The sequence below is a fragment of the Capsella rubella genome, unplaced genomic scaffold, assembly GCF_000375325.1.
Source record: "Capsella rubella cultivar Monte Gargano unplaced genomic scaffold, Caprub1_0 scaffold_8, whole genome shotgun sequence".
Taxonomy (NCBI): Eukaryota; Viridiplantae; Streptophyta; class Magnoliopsida; order Brassicales; family Brassicaceae; genus Capsella; species Capsella rubella.
The window spans coordinates 5,731,089-5,747,671 of record NW_006238916.1 but is presented as its reverse complement, the minus strand read 5'-3'; the positions used below and the strand labels follow the sequence as shown (position 1 = coordinate 5,747,671).

Here is a 16,583-nt window from a genome sequence, read left to right as displayed (position 1 = left end):
TCTAGCTCCTGATGAGTGATCAATTGTGTGAGTAGTGGACTGGAAAAAAGTGTTTCAAGTAATATAATGACTTTAGCCGCCTCGACTACTTGTGTGAGTCCGTTTGGGTTTGATGATGACTTGAAGGAGCTAGCTATGACCATTGATACAACCATAAGACTCTAACCCTATGGCTAGATCAGACAAAGACACGATGCTATGACTTTGAGAAGACAAAAGTTAAAACTGAAAAAATTGTAGGGCTTTACCCCGAAGGGAGCCCTTCCAGAAATTCTCAAAGGCCGTAAAAGACCAAAGAGGGGGTTTGGAAATAGTTTTCAACCAGCAATAGACGCGCCTCGGTTAGTACATCATTAGCTGCGTCATTGCCCCAAGCGCAAAGATAAGTTTCTTTCTCCTAATGCCTCTTTCTTTTATACCTTAACCACACCCACCCACTTCATATACACTTCCGATGTGGGATTATTGAGTACCTTTATACAATATGTAACATATTTCTTAAATACTTACATTCCTAAAAAGTAATATTCTAAGTACGAACCAAAATGATTGATAATGGTAAATAAGGAAAGAGAATTAAGACTCATAATGGTAGAGGCCGCGCGAACGCAGGCCTCCGCTGCAACAAATAATGACGCAGGCTCTCCCACTTGGGGAGACCTTAAGCTAAGCACCCCTCCTTTATGTGCAATGGAGGTCACTAGCTTAGGCCACTCGTCTTCTTGATCACAAGTCGACCCCGTCCAGGTAAGTACTTCACTCAGTCGCTCCCCATCTTCTCTTTATACTCTGCTTCCTCAATCTTTCTTTCAGGTCTAAGCGATGTGGGACTAGTACCTTCTCTTAAAAAAACAGCATGAGTTTTGTGTTGTATAACTCATGGATGGGGCCGTACGTTCTCTAAGCCCATTACAGTTCATTAAATTACTATGTATCAAACGTTCTTTACTAATTAGAAAATATCTTGGGACACACTTACACACGGGTTAATGAATAATCTGTATTTGAGATATGTGTTTGAGCATCTTCAAGTTTGCAACTATAGTCATCTTATGGTTTTCCCTTTTTCTTGTTAAACCTGATGATCTCTATTATGGTTTTCCTTCAAACTTACTAGCTAGTAGTTAAGCTGAAAAAAAGGTAAGTGAAATTGAGCTTGGTTGGTGTAGTGGGAGCATTTTATTACCGATTCTTGAATCTCTCATTCTTGTATCAGTTGATTTTTCTGTTGATAAGTTTGAGATGCGTCTTACTGCTTACCCTGCGCTTGAGATGCTGATGTTTAACATCCTCAAATTGTTAGTTTTCTCCTAAAAACTGTCCACATCTTGAAACTCTAGGTGTTGGGGTATTGAAAACAACTTGTTAATTATATTTTTCAAACATGTAGAAAGATAGAGTTCATACTATATATGAATCCCTAAATTATGTCTATTTTATGTTTTCAGGGTTTTTTGCACCGTGTGATAGATACATGCGGTGATATTTGTGACTGCATTTGTGTTTCACTATCTTTGTGTCGGGTTATAAAGAAGTTAGATTCCGTTGTAGTACACTAGCTAATTTCTTGTTAACATTATATTAAAAAAAAAAAGAGGTTAGAGATTCAAGAGTTTTGAGAAACAATGAAAGAGATAAATTTTCTTATGATAAAATATGTTTTGGACTATTTTCCGTGTTTGAAGGATCACTTCTGAAGGAGCTCAATGTCCCTGAAGTTACTGAACTTAAACTGTAGACAAAGGAACTACAAGTAGTCATTGAGTTGCAATGTCCAACTCAAAGGTGTGTGAGTCTTTGCATATATAGGACGTTGACTACACAAAAGAAGTATACAAGGTGCTCATAATTTTGCTAAAGTCTCGTTGAGGTTTGAACTTGACTTCGGTTCATTCTTGTTACTGGTTTGAACCCCAATTTAAACCGGGACCAAACCAAACTGAATTTTTCTTCTCCTTCCCTTTATGCCTTATGGACGTTCGATTCCTTGTGGTTTCATTTGTTCGTTTCTTGAATGGTTATAGTCATCTCAAGTCCATTTCATCTGCCTTGTCTTTCTCAGTTTTGTTAATTAGCGTGCATCTTAAGTTCCATAACACAAAATAGGATATTAGGATGTTCCAATCGTCATGAGTTCATGAGGAAAAAATACCAACGTGTATTATTTGTCGCCTTGTTGTTAAATTTTCATTTCAAACTCTATCCACTAAAATGCTCACACGTTAAGTTGTTTTACTATAGTGCTTCATGCACCATTGATTTTATTCTGTCCAACAATAACAAACTCATTATTATGGTGTCAAGTTTACGCTTAAGCATTTTTTACTTTCTGAATTGACATCGATCGATAAATGTACTGTAGACAAAATTGCTCAAGAGAAACAAAAGTGTTGATGTAGACAAAAAGATATATAAACAGTTAAAAAAGACGAAGAGGACAAGTGTTAAGCAAGGCACATCATGGAACGAAAAGGTACGAAAGCTTTTTCGTGAGGTAAGAAACGTCAAACCTCAAAGGTCTTAAGTGTTTGTTAACAAGAAAGGAAACAAAACATAATGTGTCTCTCTCCTTATCCCCTCCCCACCTATCTCCTTCGATCGGGCTTTGCTTTCACTACACCCAAATATGTATAGTTCTTGGCTAATATCTATATTTATCTACTGTTTAGACTTACGATTCCTCCATGTGAACTAATCTTAACCTTTCTTTCATGCAAGGATCTCTTACAAGTTACAATTACGTACTCGTATAGTTATTGTCAACTATAAGAATTGTGACTTATTAGATGTTAGTTTCATTTCAAACCTCATTAAACAAGTACTAGCTAATTAACTGCTTGTTCCACACGCCCAACATGTTAACATTAGTTTGGATCGAATAGAAATGAAAATGCAGAATAATATATTTCCATTTAAAGGGTTTCTGAAAGTATAGAGTTTATTATAAAAGCTTTAGTTGTTGTGAAAGATAATTAAGGTGAAGAAAAGAAGCGAGAAGAGCCACAAGGACACTAATATGATGCCTATTTTGGTATGGGTACACATGCACATGCTTGCACATGTGTTCCGGCCAATTAGCTCTTGTTTTTCCATGTGGTTCGGTATCTCTATATACACTCATGCACCCAATATATCTTAACACGTCATGGTCATAGCCCATCGCATCCGTTGAAGTCGTCATCATCATCCAACTTATGATGAATTCAATAATGCAAATCTTGGTTTCCATAAAGTTTTACATTCTCTCCTTGGCCAATGATGAAGACACTTGCATTATAATGTATAACATACATATAGATATGGAAAATTTTGTAATAAAAGATTACATAAATGAAGATCATTCATAGTATATGAAGAACCAAAAATATTTTCTGTTAGTATAGTATCCCTTCTTCACATTTGACAATAATTTGATCGACATCAGGTGAATTGACGTTTTTGCCCACCAAGTCATGAGCCTTCAAGGACTCTTTGTTCCAATCTGTGTTATAGACAACGGTCAAAATAGAGATTGCACAAGCTAGCTGTGCCCCAAGCAAACCATAGCATAGGCCCATGAAGCCTAAACCCCACACAAAAGCTAAAACAACGGCCACTGGTGCTCCAACTACATAAAAGGCGTAGAAATTAATCTTGGCTCCTACACGTGGCCTCGCACTGCCACGTAGGATTCCACAGCTAATGGTTTGAGGACAGTTGGCAAGCTCACAAGCTCCTATCACCGGAAGAACCGCTGCCGTCAGCTCGAGGACAACCCCGTCCGCCGTGAAAACTCTCCCCCATGCTTCTCTCCCCACGGTGGTTCCTACAAGTCCAAACACTGACACGGCCACGGCGGCTCCGACGGCTACTGTCGCCGCGGTACGTGCTTTCTCTGGCCGTCCTGCTCCTAACTCGTTGCTTACTCTCGTAGAGACAGCGGCAGAGAGGGCTGTCGGGATTGTATACATCAGTGACGTTGTTTGTATCACGATGGCTGCTGCTGCTAGTGCTACCTTCGGCTCCGGGAGATATCCGGCGAGGACCGTCATGAACTCGTACCACCACCACTCCAAACAAACTGCCATACAGCTGGGGACAGCGAACTTGATCAGCGTTTTCCACACTTGATCTTCACCGGAGTCTCTCGAACCAGACAGGATCAACGGCGTATCAAGACAAAGAGACTTAGAACTGGTTTTGTCGTTGTTCAAGTAGATGTAGCAAAGGAGGAGCGATAAGGAGATGAAGTTGGTCAGAAAAGAAGAGACAGCGACTCCGGCGACTCCGAGAGAGATGTAAAACGTGAAGAAAGCAGTAATGGGAAGATGAAGAAGGACGGATACTAACGTGCACCACATCAAAGGCCAAGTGGTGCCTTTACAACGTAAGTAAATACGTAAAGGATGAAGGAAGCTATTAGCAAGAAGATCAGGCAAAGAGAAAGAGCAATAAAGAGACGCGACACGTGTGATATCATGTTGTTGGCGGAGCATTAGCATTAGAGGCGTGAGGTTTAGCCAGAGGAGTGAGATGGGAAGAGAAGCTAAAAGAAGGAGTAAGATGGTTCGCTTGAGGGTTAAGGAAGCGAGTGAAGGGTTCTTGGAACCGATGGCTTGACCACAAAGTGGTTCCATACCCGTGGCTAAACCGGAGAGGACGGAGTAACCGGTGATGTTGGTGAAACCGACGGCTAAGGCTCCTCCAGCGAGCTCAAGGCTACCGAGCCGGCCCATACACACGACGGAGGTCATGTTCTTTAGGTAGTTTAATATGCTCATGGCGGCCACCGGAAAACTTATGTCCCAAATCCTCTTCATCTCCTCCACCACCTTTCAAACAAAACAAAAAAACATTACTTAGAAAATAAAATAACAAGAGAGGAGATATTTGAAAGACTCTAGTTGAGAGAGAAGTGTACCGAGAATAGAAATTTTAGATGATAAGTTTAAGTACCTCGGGCATTGTCGGGTTGTACTTGTGTTGGAGATTTATGAGACGTGAATCTTGTTCGACCACCATTGTTAAGTGTTTTGTTTTTTTGATTGTGATGAGAGTTTTATAAAAATTATATATGAAGAGAAGATGCCGTTTTATAAAGATTTTTTTAGTAACGTGGATTTTGAGTTTGGCATATGATGTCATTATTTGTTATCCATTTTATTCTTGTGGTCTCTAATATATACAAATACAAATAAAAACGACTACGTATAGTTTGAGAAAAAAATAAATATGATATGATTAAAATTAGTCAAGTCGATCTTTATTACTACAATTCGAGACAACTACTATATTCTAAATTTTATTAAACAAAAGAATTTATTGACCTAAAAAAAAAAGAACGAATCCAGAACTGATTTTGTCGTACAAAAGTGTCACATAAACAAAACGAAAGTATAGGCATGTGGAACAATTTTAAAACAACAAAAATAGAACAAAACTCAAATCAAATTTCTTCTCAACGTTCTGATCAAATTAGTACAACAGTCTAATTTATGACTATGTCTTTTATATAATTAATCATCAAGTCTTCTAGAAGTAATTTTGGTTTTTAAGAAAATGAGTGTATATTTTCTTTGATATATATAGGGATTCTTAACTAATGTTAGGAAAGTTGGAACATATATATCAATATCTAATTTCAGAATGAATTATAAGATTACTATCAAATACATATTTGTTTCAAAGGTATAACCAATTTCACAATATCATATATAAATAATTTTATTTAAAATATAAATGAAATGTGATAGAAGATATTTAGTAACGAAAAACATATTAGTAGAAAGTGATATGATTGGTCCATGAGTCTAGAAATGAAACTAGTTAGAATTAGGTATAGTGCAATGTCTTGTCTCCCTCTCACTGTAATTATCAAAACCCCAAAAATCAGACTTGAAAATTATGTATACCTTTCCTATCTTTCTTTTTCTTGTTCCTTTTTTTTGTTTATTCTTATTATTCCCACTCCACTCTTTATAAACTAGTGACATTTTACTTCTTGTCTCTGCATACGTGGATCAATGATCATCATGACTATCGAAAACAATGTGTGAAATTTAGATAGCCCATATATGTGTAGTTTTTTAAAAAATATATGTTTGATGACATAACTTTTTTGAAAATTATAAACTATAAAAAATTGGATATATATAGTGATGAGTTTTAGCATATTATTAATATTTTTTTTTTATATAAATTATAAATAAATTTATTTTTGATGTTTTTATTTTATTTCAGAGTAGCGAAAACATAAAAAGATAAAAGAAAGTTAAAAAGCCTATATAAATAAATGAATCATATTTGTTTTTCTTATCTTTTCTTGTGCTTATAAGCAAAAATAGGTTACAAATATGTATAACATGAACAATTCATCTACTACTTATATAGTAAATAACTAGTAAATTAAAATTTCAAATCGATCTCCCATCCATTAAAATAGTTTCAAGACTTTCCCAATTAATCGCCATTTGGTCACTTGCAAGATATATACTATTCTTTTTACTCCTACCGTCAATTTTTACACACACACATGTGAAACATGCATGAATTATAAAACTATATAATAAGGCTATATATATATATATATATAGTGCATGCGTAAGAAGTCTTTTATATAAAGATGTGTAAATATAATATATAATAACATTTTTAAAATATATACGAGCAGAAGAAAGTTGTGTAAATCGTGGGGGAAGAAACTAATTATAACTAATCGAAGACAAGTAGTGAAGTGAACAAGACGTAACGTACCAATAGAGAAAGAGTTTGTAAAATGTAAATGTTCCCCAAACATTACAAAGGAAACATATCATCTCTTCTTTCTTTGGTTATATCTTCTTATTCTCTTCTTTTTGCATTTTTTTTTCCCACACGTGCCTATTCTCTCGTACTACAAAATCTCCATCGTTGATATCTCGAATTCTCGATGCCCTTTTCATCTACACGTAACACATGCCTGCATGGACATATGCCTAACCCTATTATATCTCTATTCATCGTTTTGTTTGTGGTATGAATGAACAACGTTGTCTACGTACATATCGTAATCTCCAATAGCAACAACTAGCAAGCCATTGTTTACTTTTTGCTTCCTCACTTGTTTGTTTACATATCCCAATCTATTTATTGATTTATAATATTGCTTATGTGAAGATAATCTATCTATATCTACTGATTCATATATTGATTATATGATAATAAATATATCTCCATGTCTTACTTAAGAATAGCTTTATGATGTGGAATATAAAAAAGTATATATATATAATATATTGTCGGTGTAAAAAAATGCTATATTATTTACTTTGGAGTCCATTATTATCTCTATATTAGTAAAAGAGAAGTACAAAATAGAATACGGGTCGGGTCAAAATTAAAAAATTAACCCGATTTCATCAATTAGATACTTCAAAAATGGATATTAAATTGGGTTTGGATACATACATCGGGTACTTTCCATATCTAATTTTAGGATTGTATTATTTCCATAACTAATTATAGGATTTCCAAATATTTCTCTAACTAATTTAATATAATCTATTAAAATAATAATTATTCTTCTTTCACTTTTATTTGATCTTATTTTTAATTAATGATATTGTACAATATAATATAAATATTTAATAAAAATTAACTTTTTTTTGTATATACTGCAATTTGAATTTTTTTAAACGGACATATAATACTCAACTACACTCGATTAAATATTTTGGACAATGGTTTAAAATCATTATTAGTATGACCAATATTAAAACCATTGTTACATGAGCATATTTAAAATTTTAAAAAGTTTCAAAATATTATGATTAAAAGGTTCAAATATATTAAAAAATTTAGAATTTAAAATATTGAAAAAAAAAATTTAAGACATAAATGTAATTTTGGAGACATCATTTTTATTGATAAAATATATTATATATCAAACTATTTAAAATTTAGATAGTTCACGGGTAGTTTGTTAAAATCACAATTATAATGATAAAGCGAGTTATGAATAAGGTTTTTTACGAAATGAATTCTGTTATAGGTTGGTCATTCAAAATTTTTATTGTAAATATGTAATTTTTACGTATATTCCTACTTCTACTACAAAATGGTCAAAATGAATATTTTATCGACAAATATTATTTCGTGCTGTTGAATTTTCACCGTGATTTAGTTGTATCAAAACTCAATATATAATTATTTACTCACTTTTTCTTTTATTATTTTATTTAAACTTATTATACAAATATATGATTCATCGTAATTGATTGGATTGCAATAAAATTAAAATGTAACATATTCTAATCCGTTAAAGGTTATATATATATAATTATTTCCCCCGCGCTGTAGCGCGGGTCCGAACCTAGTTATTTTGAAGACAAAGGCAACCAAGATACAGTATTCCCTTGTTTTTATTGGCAACATATGTGTTTATATATTTATTTTCAAAGTTACTATATGATTTAGATGATTTGAATCAAACCCAAAAGAATTTGCAAAACCGAAATTTTTAATGTATATATTATTGTTATTTGAATGAAATAAACGTGTTATATCTTGATGCATCATTTAAACATAGGAATTTACTGCTAGTAACACAAACCATCTTTTAAAGGTTACAAAAGTAACAAGAATACAAAATATCGATCAACTAACAATAAAATACATATATATATATATATAGGAAATTAACCAACTAACAAGAACTAGAGATTTTCCAACATGGTTTCAAACTTGAATAGTAACGAATAATATATATATCTGAGCACATAATCAAAAGTAGATTATATTCGATTTAATCAGGCAATGCTTCTCCTTCTTAAGTAATGCAATAGTTCTTGCCTCACAACAACAGCTTAATTTCTTGATTATGGCCAACATGATTAGCCTTTTCCATTGTCTCGACTAAAGCCTAATTCTTATTCGGCACTTAGTTGATATCAAACATATATGAAAGATTGAAAGTAAATTAAAGAACCAGATTCTCGGTAAGAGACAACAATTTGAATTTCATATAGATATCCAACTCCCATATTAAGTGTGTGTCCACTAAAACCATGTTCTGGTCGAAGTTTACGATAAATTTTCATGTTCCTTTCAGATATATCTCTGCATACCTCTTGTAAACCATTACTCTTTATTATATTTATAGGAGTGTATTATTGGATTTTAATTAATATAAAAGGTCTAATTACCAAACTCTTAGAATAAGGTTTTAAGAAAACAAAGATATAATATTGATCCAATCTAGCTAGATTTCTCCAATAATTAAGTGTAAATTTCTGTATTTTAAATTTTAAAATGTGAAATTAACCGATAAAAGTGAAAGTGAAACATCTCTTTTTTTTCTGGGTAAGAGAGAGGAGGTGAGGTAAAACACCTCCTCATATTATTAAAAAACTACAAGTTACAAACAGACTTCTCGAGGGCGTGAATCTCCCCTAGCATCTTCAAGTGAAACATATTTTTTAATTAGATGGTTTATTTTATACTCCCTCCGTTCTTCTAAAGATGATTTTTTAGGTATTTTTTTTTTTAAATAGATGATTTTCTCACAATCTACGCAAAATTAAATATTGTCTTATGGTTTTCATTAATTTATATTTTGCAGATTGTTTTTCATTGGTTGAATTGTGTTAAATATAGATATTAAATGATGTTTTTTAAAAATAAACAAAACTCAAATGATTTTTAATATGTGTGCATTTGCTCAAAAAATCATCTATTCTAAAACGAAGGGAGTATTGTTTTGTTAATATGTTATGTGAATTAGTTTCTTTTCCCTATAATAATTAATTAGTTTGATAAAAAAAATCAACACCATTAATTTTCTTTTCTCCGACAATTTGAGTTTGATATGTTATTTATCTGTATCTGCTTTTGTTGCATGCATCCATAGTCCCACTTGATTTAATTGCAACCAAAGAAAAAGACTTTTTGTGCATATATAATTCACATTCATGTATATATGTCTAAGTGACTATAATAGTTAATTTGTGCTAAATTCGTTTTACACCATAGGAATAACTTTTAATTGGTTAAAGTAATATAACCAGTTATAACATAAATTCTAGTTGCTATTACTAGAGACCAAATTTAAATAAATAGCATTAGAGTAAATTGATATTAAAACTGTAAATAGTGACTCTAACTTTTAAGAGCATAAAGGTGGACATGATACAAAAATTGAAAATATTAGATTTTGTAATATGATGGATTATATTAATATCCATGCTGGAGTATAAATGGAACCGAGTTATATAGTTTTGAGTTTTGACATTTCTCACTAGATATAGCACTTAGTTCCTCTCTTATCAATGTACTTTTTAGACCCTAACATAATGCAATAATTATGCAACATTCATTGAGGAAAATCTCTATGGTGGAAACATAAATATATTATTCTCTATGTTATTGTCCACATTGTGGCTTACTACTTTCTATAAACTTGAGTCATTTGACCCATTTTGCTTTGAGTTCATTCGCCATAAGTAATCAAAAAAGTAATGAATGGATATTCTTGAAAATACCAATATAAAGTATTTAATCCATTATGTTTTTGAGGGTGGACAACAAACCATGGCGGATCAACTCTATTTGTACATAAAAGCGGTTTGTACTTGGTCTGGAATGGTCTTTTTTTTTTCTTTAAAACCGCACAATTACGAATACAATTAGGGTAAATAAAAAACGGTTAGATCCGTAGATAGTTTTGTCTCTTCGGACCGTTGTATCCATTCACGCTCTTAAAACGTTTGAAACTTGTATACCAACTTGATTTATATAGTTAAGACCTTAGAGAACTCAAATGTTTTTGAAACAATTAGAGAACTCAAATGTTCAAACAAGTAAACACAATCGTATAGGAAAATTAGGATAAAATGATTGAAATAGAAAAGCAGCCATTTGTGTAAAGTAAACGTCATCAGTTGGGTCCTGATCTCGCAAATAATTAGCAACCTATAATCTTTTTAGTTATTATGTCTTGTCTATTAATTAATCTTGACGAATGACGAATAATGACATGTTCAATCATAAGTAAGCTTTTAAATTTAAATTACTCTGGAAGTTTTCAAAATTAATCTTTTTGTGTTTGTTTCTAATAGGGTTTGTAACCTATTAGGCTATTTGTAACGAACGTTAAGATGAGTAATTAAGAAAGGAATAAGTTAACGTTAACATTAGTTAGTATCTAAATTCCAAATTAAAGATTAATATTTGACTAGAATAATCATGTTTGAAAAAATGTCCACGTGAAAATTGAAATATGTTTATGTGTGATTGTTTTGGAGTCATGATGTGTTTAGTAGTCTAATCATCATCAATAAGAGTGATGCTCTTCCATAATTAATCAAAACCATTGCTTGTCTTGTATCTAAAACAAACAAACCCCACACCACACATCTTCTTCTTAAGAAAAAATATAATACGAGAGGACATAATTATTTGAAAGAGAACATTCGTATGTTAAGTTGTTAACGGACATAATTAAAAAATAAAAATTATCCAAAAACGAAGTATATGAAAATATTTAGATAAAACCAGAATAGACAATCCTTAATTAGCTGGACTTAATGTAGTGAAATCAATACTTGTTTGCATAAAATAATAATTTAGAACTAGTTTTGTCATCAAATTTCAGAACTAGCTAGTTTAACACATTATATTGTAGTAATGGAAATGATTAATTAATTTTTAACTTCAAAAATTGTGGTGAAGAGTTTTAAAAAAAAATTGTATTATTATTGGTTTAGTGAAGTTTTAATAACAACTATGCAAAATTTTGTAGAAAATAATAGTAAGTCAATGAAAATGTTCACATATATTCTATATATGAATATATATTCATGTGTCATTTCATGTTCAACTGTAAATATTCTAAGCAAAATTACTTTAGTGTGAGTTCTGCCTCCAATATTCTATACATATCTGATATATACTAGCTAGTATCAATTTAGGTTTGGGCCTTCTTATATCACTTTTATGAAATGAAATCAAATTCTTGTAACTTGTAGCCTTTTAACTAACTATCTGGGCCATAGAAAATTCCGACGCACAACAAAAATTCCTAATACAGTAAGTAGTTAATAACACACGCATTATTGCGTACGATACATTCATGTACACACACTAGACAACACATGGATTTTGTAACCTTCATTACTAGAAGGAACACACACATCACATTACTACGGTGACTATGTCTTTATCTTCTTAGCCTCGTGAGATATGATAACCATGATGTTATTCGAGTAGCAAAGATCTAACCTTCCATGCACTTTCTAGCCCTAAGCACATCGAAAAACTCATACACCTCAATTAAGCACACACAAGAATAAGAGAACTAGATATATATATGAAGGATCATTGATCAAATTAATTATTATCGAAATTCGAAACTGTTGAATATATATGTATTTATGTAATGTGCTCTTGTATTGGTTTTTTTTTTGTATTGTACGTGTTACTCGTCTTTGAAAACACCTTGTAATCGGTATAGAGTTCTAAAATTTCTTGGCTTATATATTATCAATGATAAGTATTTATATATAAAAAAAAAATCTTCTAAGAAATCTACTCTTTCTTTCTTTTTTTTTGCTAGAAATCTACTTATCTCATTAGCATCAAACGAAATTAATAGAGTTAGAAAATGATACAACAAACATGAAAATAAACACTGAAACAGTAAAACTTCAAGATGATGACACGTCTTAAAAAAAAAAAAATAATAATAATAATTCACCTATAATAACTATATTAATTATAAACAAGGCAAAACGACAAAACGTAAAATTCCGATAAATATTGTAAAAAAAAAAAAACATTTATCTCCCCCCAAATAAATTGGTGTTAAAAATTAAAAAGAAGAAAAAAAAAAAAAAAAAAAAAACGACTAACACGAACAGTGAAGAGAACGTAACACGTGGCGTTTATCAATCAAACACATATCAAATCAATCGTCCTCTCTCTTCTCTGTTCTCTCTATTAAACCATTTCTTTTCTCTAATTAAAAAAAAAAAAAAACTTCTCCTTCATCTTCTTCTTCTTCTTCTTCTTTGCCATTAACAAACACCTGAAAACTCAAAACCATAGAGATGAGATAAGAGAGAAACCCAACAAACAAAAACAAAAAAAAAATGGTGGGACTAAGTATTGTTTTGGAGATGATGACTAACAACAACAACAACACAGTAAGTGACGGTGGCTGTTTAATTAGTCCTAAAGTCATCAACAAAGCCAACGTCATAGTCTCCTCCTCCACGACTTATCTCCGTCGTCATTGTCAACAACAAGATTCTGACTTTCTCCAACATTGTTTCCTCTGTAGACGAAAACTCCTCCCAGCCAAAGACATCTACATGTATAAGTAAGTTCTTACATTAAAAAAATCAAGATTCTTTTTTGAGTTTCTTGATTTGTGTTTATATTTGTGTGTTTTTTTATGGGTTTTAGAGGTGACAGAGCGTTCTGTAGCGTGGAGTGTAGATCGAAGCAGATGGTTACTGACGAAGAAGATAGCTTGAGAAGAGACTACTGTTATGTTAATAATACGAATACGACGACGAAGACGACGAAGAAGAATAAGAAATCTGATTCTCCGGTGACTGTGCCGTCGCGTTACAGTCGAGATCCGAGTAACCAAAGAGGCGGTTTCGTTTACTGATTGGAAAACAAAAAAATTTGTGCGGTTTTGACTTTTTTACCCTTAGGTGATTTTTTGTCGTTTTGTTATTTAAGTGTAATGGCTTAAGGGTGTTTTGGGTATTTTCGTTAAATCTATGGGAGCGCACCTAGTAAAATATTTAAGTTTTATCGCTTTACCTTTTTGGAGTGTACATTAACGTGTGACAATGTTAATTTAAAATGTTGATGGAAGTAAGTTAGAGTATAGTTTAATTATTCTGTTTACATAATTATAAAATTCTAGCCACCATGCAAATGCAACTTTTAGTTTAAGAAAATTAAAAAAAGGGATTTTGTAAATCTTAGATAAGTGGTTAGTGTGATAAACTATGTTGATCTAATCCACAAGGCGACAAAACGAAAGTGACACGTAATTAATACTAGTTATATGTTTCTTTTTATTAGTATAACATAAAATAAATAAAAAGATATTATTCTCTTGGTTTCATGCGAATTTTAGCTTCAAATGTGTGGGAGAATCTTTAAGCTTTTAACCGACATAAAGTTTCTATGTATATAAGTATTTTTGTATATTCATATAAACGTATTAAGAATTTATTTTTGTGATTTCAAGTTTCAACGATAACTATTCTGTTTATATTCGTTTATAGCAACTTAATTACTTTACTCGTTAATATATATTCATATGAGAATCTATTGACTTTATATATAATAATAATTTTTAAAAAATTTATGATCATTATTTGTTTTTATTCATAAAGGGAAAAAAGCATTATCCAAAATGATACATTACGTACTATACACAACATTAGCATGTTTATATATTCAGTCAACAAAACTATCTTTTTGTTATGTTTTGAAAAAAATTATAATGATGAAATAAAGATTATGTTATGTTTCTCGTGTCAGGGAAAGTACGTTTTCTAAATGACAATAATCAACGATTATTTTTTATGGAAATTATAGGTGAAAAATAAGACAAAAGCTTTTAGTTTTTTTTTTTTTTCTCATTCGGCAATCTACTATAACATTTGTTTCAGAACTTTTTTAGAAATTTTTTAGGATTTCAACTTATTTACAATCACATGACTTTAATATTAGTTATCTTTTAATAAAATTAGAAAACCAATATTTAAAAACTCCTAATATCTTTTTTTTTACAACAGTTTTTTTTTTATTTATAGAATCTTTACATTTAACGTTATATTCCTAAAGCATCTCTACAAAATCTTTCTATTTCTTTTTTACAAAATTGATTTCAAAAATCATTTTACAAAATTATTATCTCGCGATACTTCACGCCTTCACGGATTAAATTATATAATTAACAATCAAAATAAAATTATACAATCTTAAATACTAAACAATCAAAAATATAATTTAAAATTTAAAAAGTTTGGGTATAAAACAATGTCTTAGAAAAATTGACAAACAAAATAGAGTTATACATCTTAAAACATTAAAAAAAAAATCAAAGTTAAAAGTTTTAGTTAAAAAAATTAGTCAGCGGTGTACCGCGAATTAGAATCTAGTATATTATTATCAGATTAACAAAAATAAAGAAAGTTCATGCAGAAGAAAAGAACAAATTTTAGTATTGACCAACATACACGACGATGGTGATCGTTACAGTTTCTTTCTTCTTTATCAATTTGGTCAAGAAGGAAGACTCACAAGATTCTTCTACTTTTTTTTTTTTTTTTTTTGGAATAAAGTGGGGAAATTTTTTTAATGAAATTTGGCATTTTACTTTGTCTTCATGTAATAATAAATAATAATAATATGTCCCATGAAATTGTAAATTTTTGATTTAGTGCTCCACATTCATAGGATTCGACTGTAAAATAAAAGACAAATGAGGTCCCTTACCTTGTCTGTCTCTTTCTCAACTTTCAAAGTTTGGTTCATTCATTGTATTGGTGCCTTGGTGCTATGACTAGGGATGGTTTTATAAAAAAAAAAGAGTTTTGTGATCAATTCCTTAATTTAATGCACAAACAATTTTTTCAAAAAAGATTAGAGAATCTGGTTTTTTAAGTTCAACACTTAAAATTAATGCAATAGGTAGGCACTGCTCTCACATAATAACACCTGCTCATTCATTAACAATGGCTCTTATTGCTTTGCCTGACTAATTAATTTTATACAGCCTGTTTTTTTAAAAAGCTGATGAACTCATCAGATAATTACGTCAGATGTATAATTTTATTATTCCAAATATTTAGCTTAGGAAATTGTGAAATTTGATAACTAAATTATTACTACAACCTACTTGGTTTAGTTATAAGGGTTTAATCTCAACTATGCTTTATACAAAACATAAAACTTGGATAAGGCTTATGATATTTTTAGTGGAAGTGTGATTTGAATTACATTTATAAACGAATGGTCAGGTCACATGTTCCCTTTTAAACCATCATTCTTAAAGCAAGTCCACTTTTTTTTTTTTACCAGAAGCACTACACACACAACTTAAAATACTCAAAAGGTTAGAGGATGTTGCATAGACTAGAGTCCACAACAACAACAAATTATATTATTTGAGGAAGATGGTTACATTTTAGTTCATAATTTAAGTAAATAGGTTTGATGACAGATGATAATATCGTATACTCAAACCGGTTACTATACTATCATCGACTAAGTTAAACAAACCAAATGATGTTTCTGAATCATGGTTTGTTTCTTACGTTCCATTGGCTTGATGCTTAGAACTCAGAACATGACTTGCCATGAAGACTTGCTTCTTTAAGTCAACCTGTGAGAGAGAGCTAGTAGTATAATGCCTTTTTGTATGTTCCTTTTCTGAGTTTGCAAGTTTTATTTACGTGGAAATTTGTTTGGGCCAAATTGGACTTTTAATAAGAGCTTACTGTTTGGGTTGAGTCTTATTATTTTATATAAGTCAAGTCTTTGCTTCATTGCATGATTGAAATCTTTTGACCTTACTTAGACATTTACTCTTGATTAGT

General features: G+C 31.2%; 2 protein-coding genes and 2 non-coding genes across 4 annotated transcripts; 1 reads left to right on the top strand and 3 right to left on the bottom strand.

Moving 5' to 3' along the window:
- Nucleotides 1-240: 240 nt before the first annotated feature.
- On the bottom strand, nt 241-384 carry LOC111829118. Its single transcript, XR_002832675.1, has one exon. It is a non-coding gene; the product is annotated as a U4 spliceosomal RNA (small nuclear RNA).
- A 207-nt stretch (nt 385-591) lies between these two features.
- On the bottom strand, nt 592-755 carry LOC111829153. Its single transcript, XR_002832708.1, has one exon. It is a non-coding gene; the product is annotated as a U1 spliceosomal RNA (small nuclear RNA).
- Nucleotides 756-3,231: 2,476 nt separating this feature from the next.
- On the bottom strand, nt 3,232-5,024 carry LOC17876957 (protein DETOXIFICATION 55). Its single transcript, XM_006280284.2, has 2 exons — nt 4,936-5,024; nt 3,232-4,811 (listed from the first exon to the last, which is right to left on the bottom strand). The coding sequence occupies exons 1-2, from the start codon at nt 4,999-5,001 to the stop codon at nt 3,375-3,377; spliced, it is 1,503 nt and encodes a 500-aa protein (XP_006280346.1). The 5' UTR covers nt 5,002-5,024; the 3' UTR covers nt 3,232-3,374.
- A 7,983-nt stretch (nt 5,025-13,007) lies between these two features.
- Nucleotides 13,008-13,863, top strand: LOC17875460. The gene is made up of 2 exons (XM_006281214.2): nt 13,008-13,333; nt 13,420-13,863. The coding sequence occupies exons 1-2, from the start codon at nt 13,104-13,106 to the stop codon at nt 13,628-13,630; spliced, it is 441 nt and encodes a 146-aa protein (XP_006281276.1). The 5' UTR covers nt 13,008-13,103; the 3' UTR covers nt 13,631-13,863.
- Nucleotides 13,864-16,583: the final 2,720 nt, after the last annotated feature.

Bases quoted from the DNA above. Each gene is read 5' to 3' on its own strand.
- LOC17875460 (XM_006281214.2), top strand. From the start codon at position 13,104: ATGGTGGGACTAAGTATTGTTTTGGAGATGATGACTAACAACAACAAC. The intron at 13,334-13,419 runs GTAAGTTCTTAC...TATGGGTTTTAG, and splicing joins AAAGACATCTACATGTATAA to AGGTGACAGAGCGTTCTGTA.
- LOC17876957 (XM_006280284.2), bottom strand. From the start codon at position 5,001: ATGGTGGTCGAACAAGATTCACGTCTCATAAATCTCCAACACAAGTAC. The intron at 4,812-4,935 runs GTACTTAAACTT...TTTGTTTGAAAG, and splicing joins ACAACCCGACAATGCCCGAG to GTGGTGGAGGAGATGAAGAG.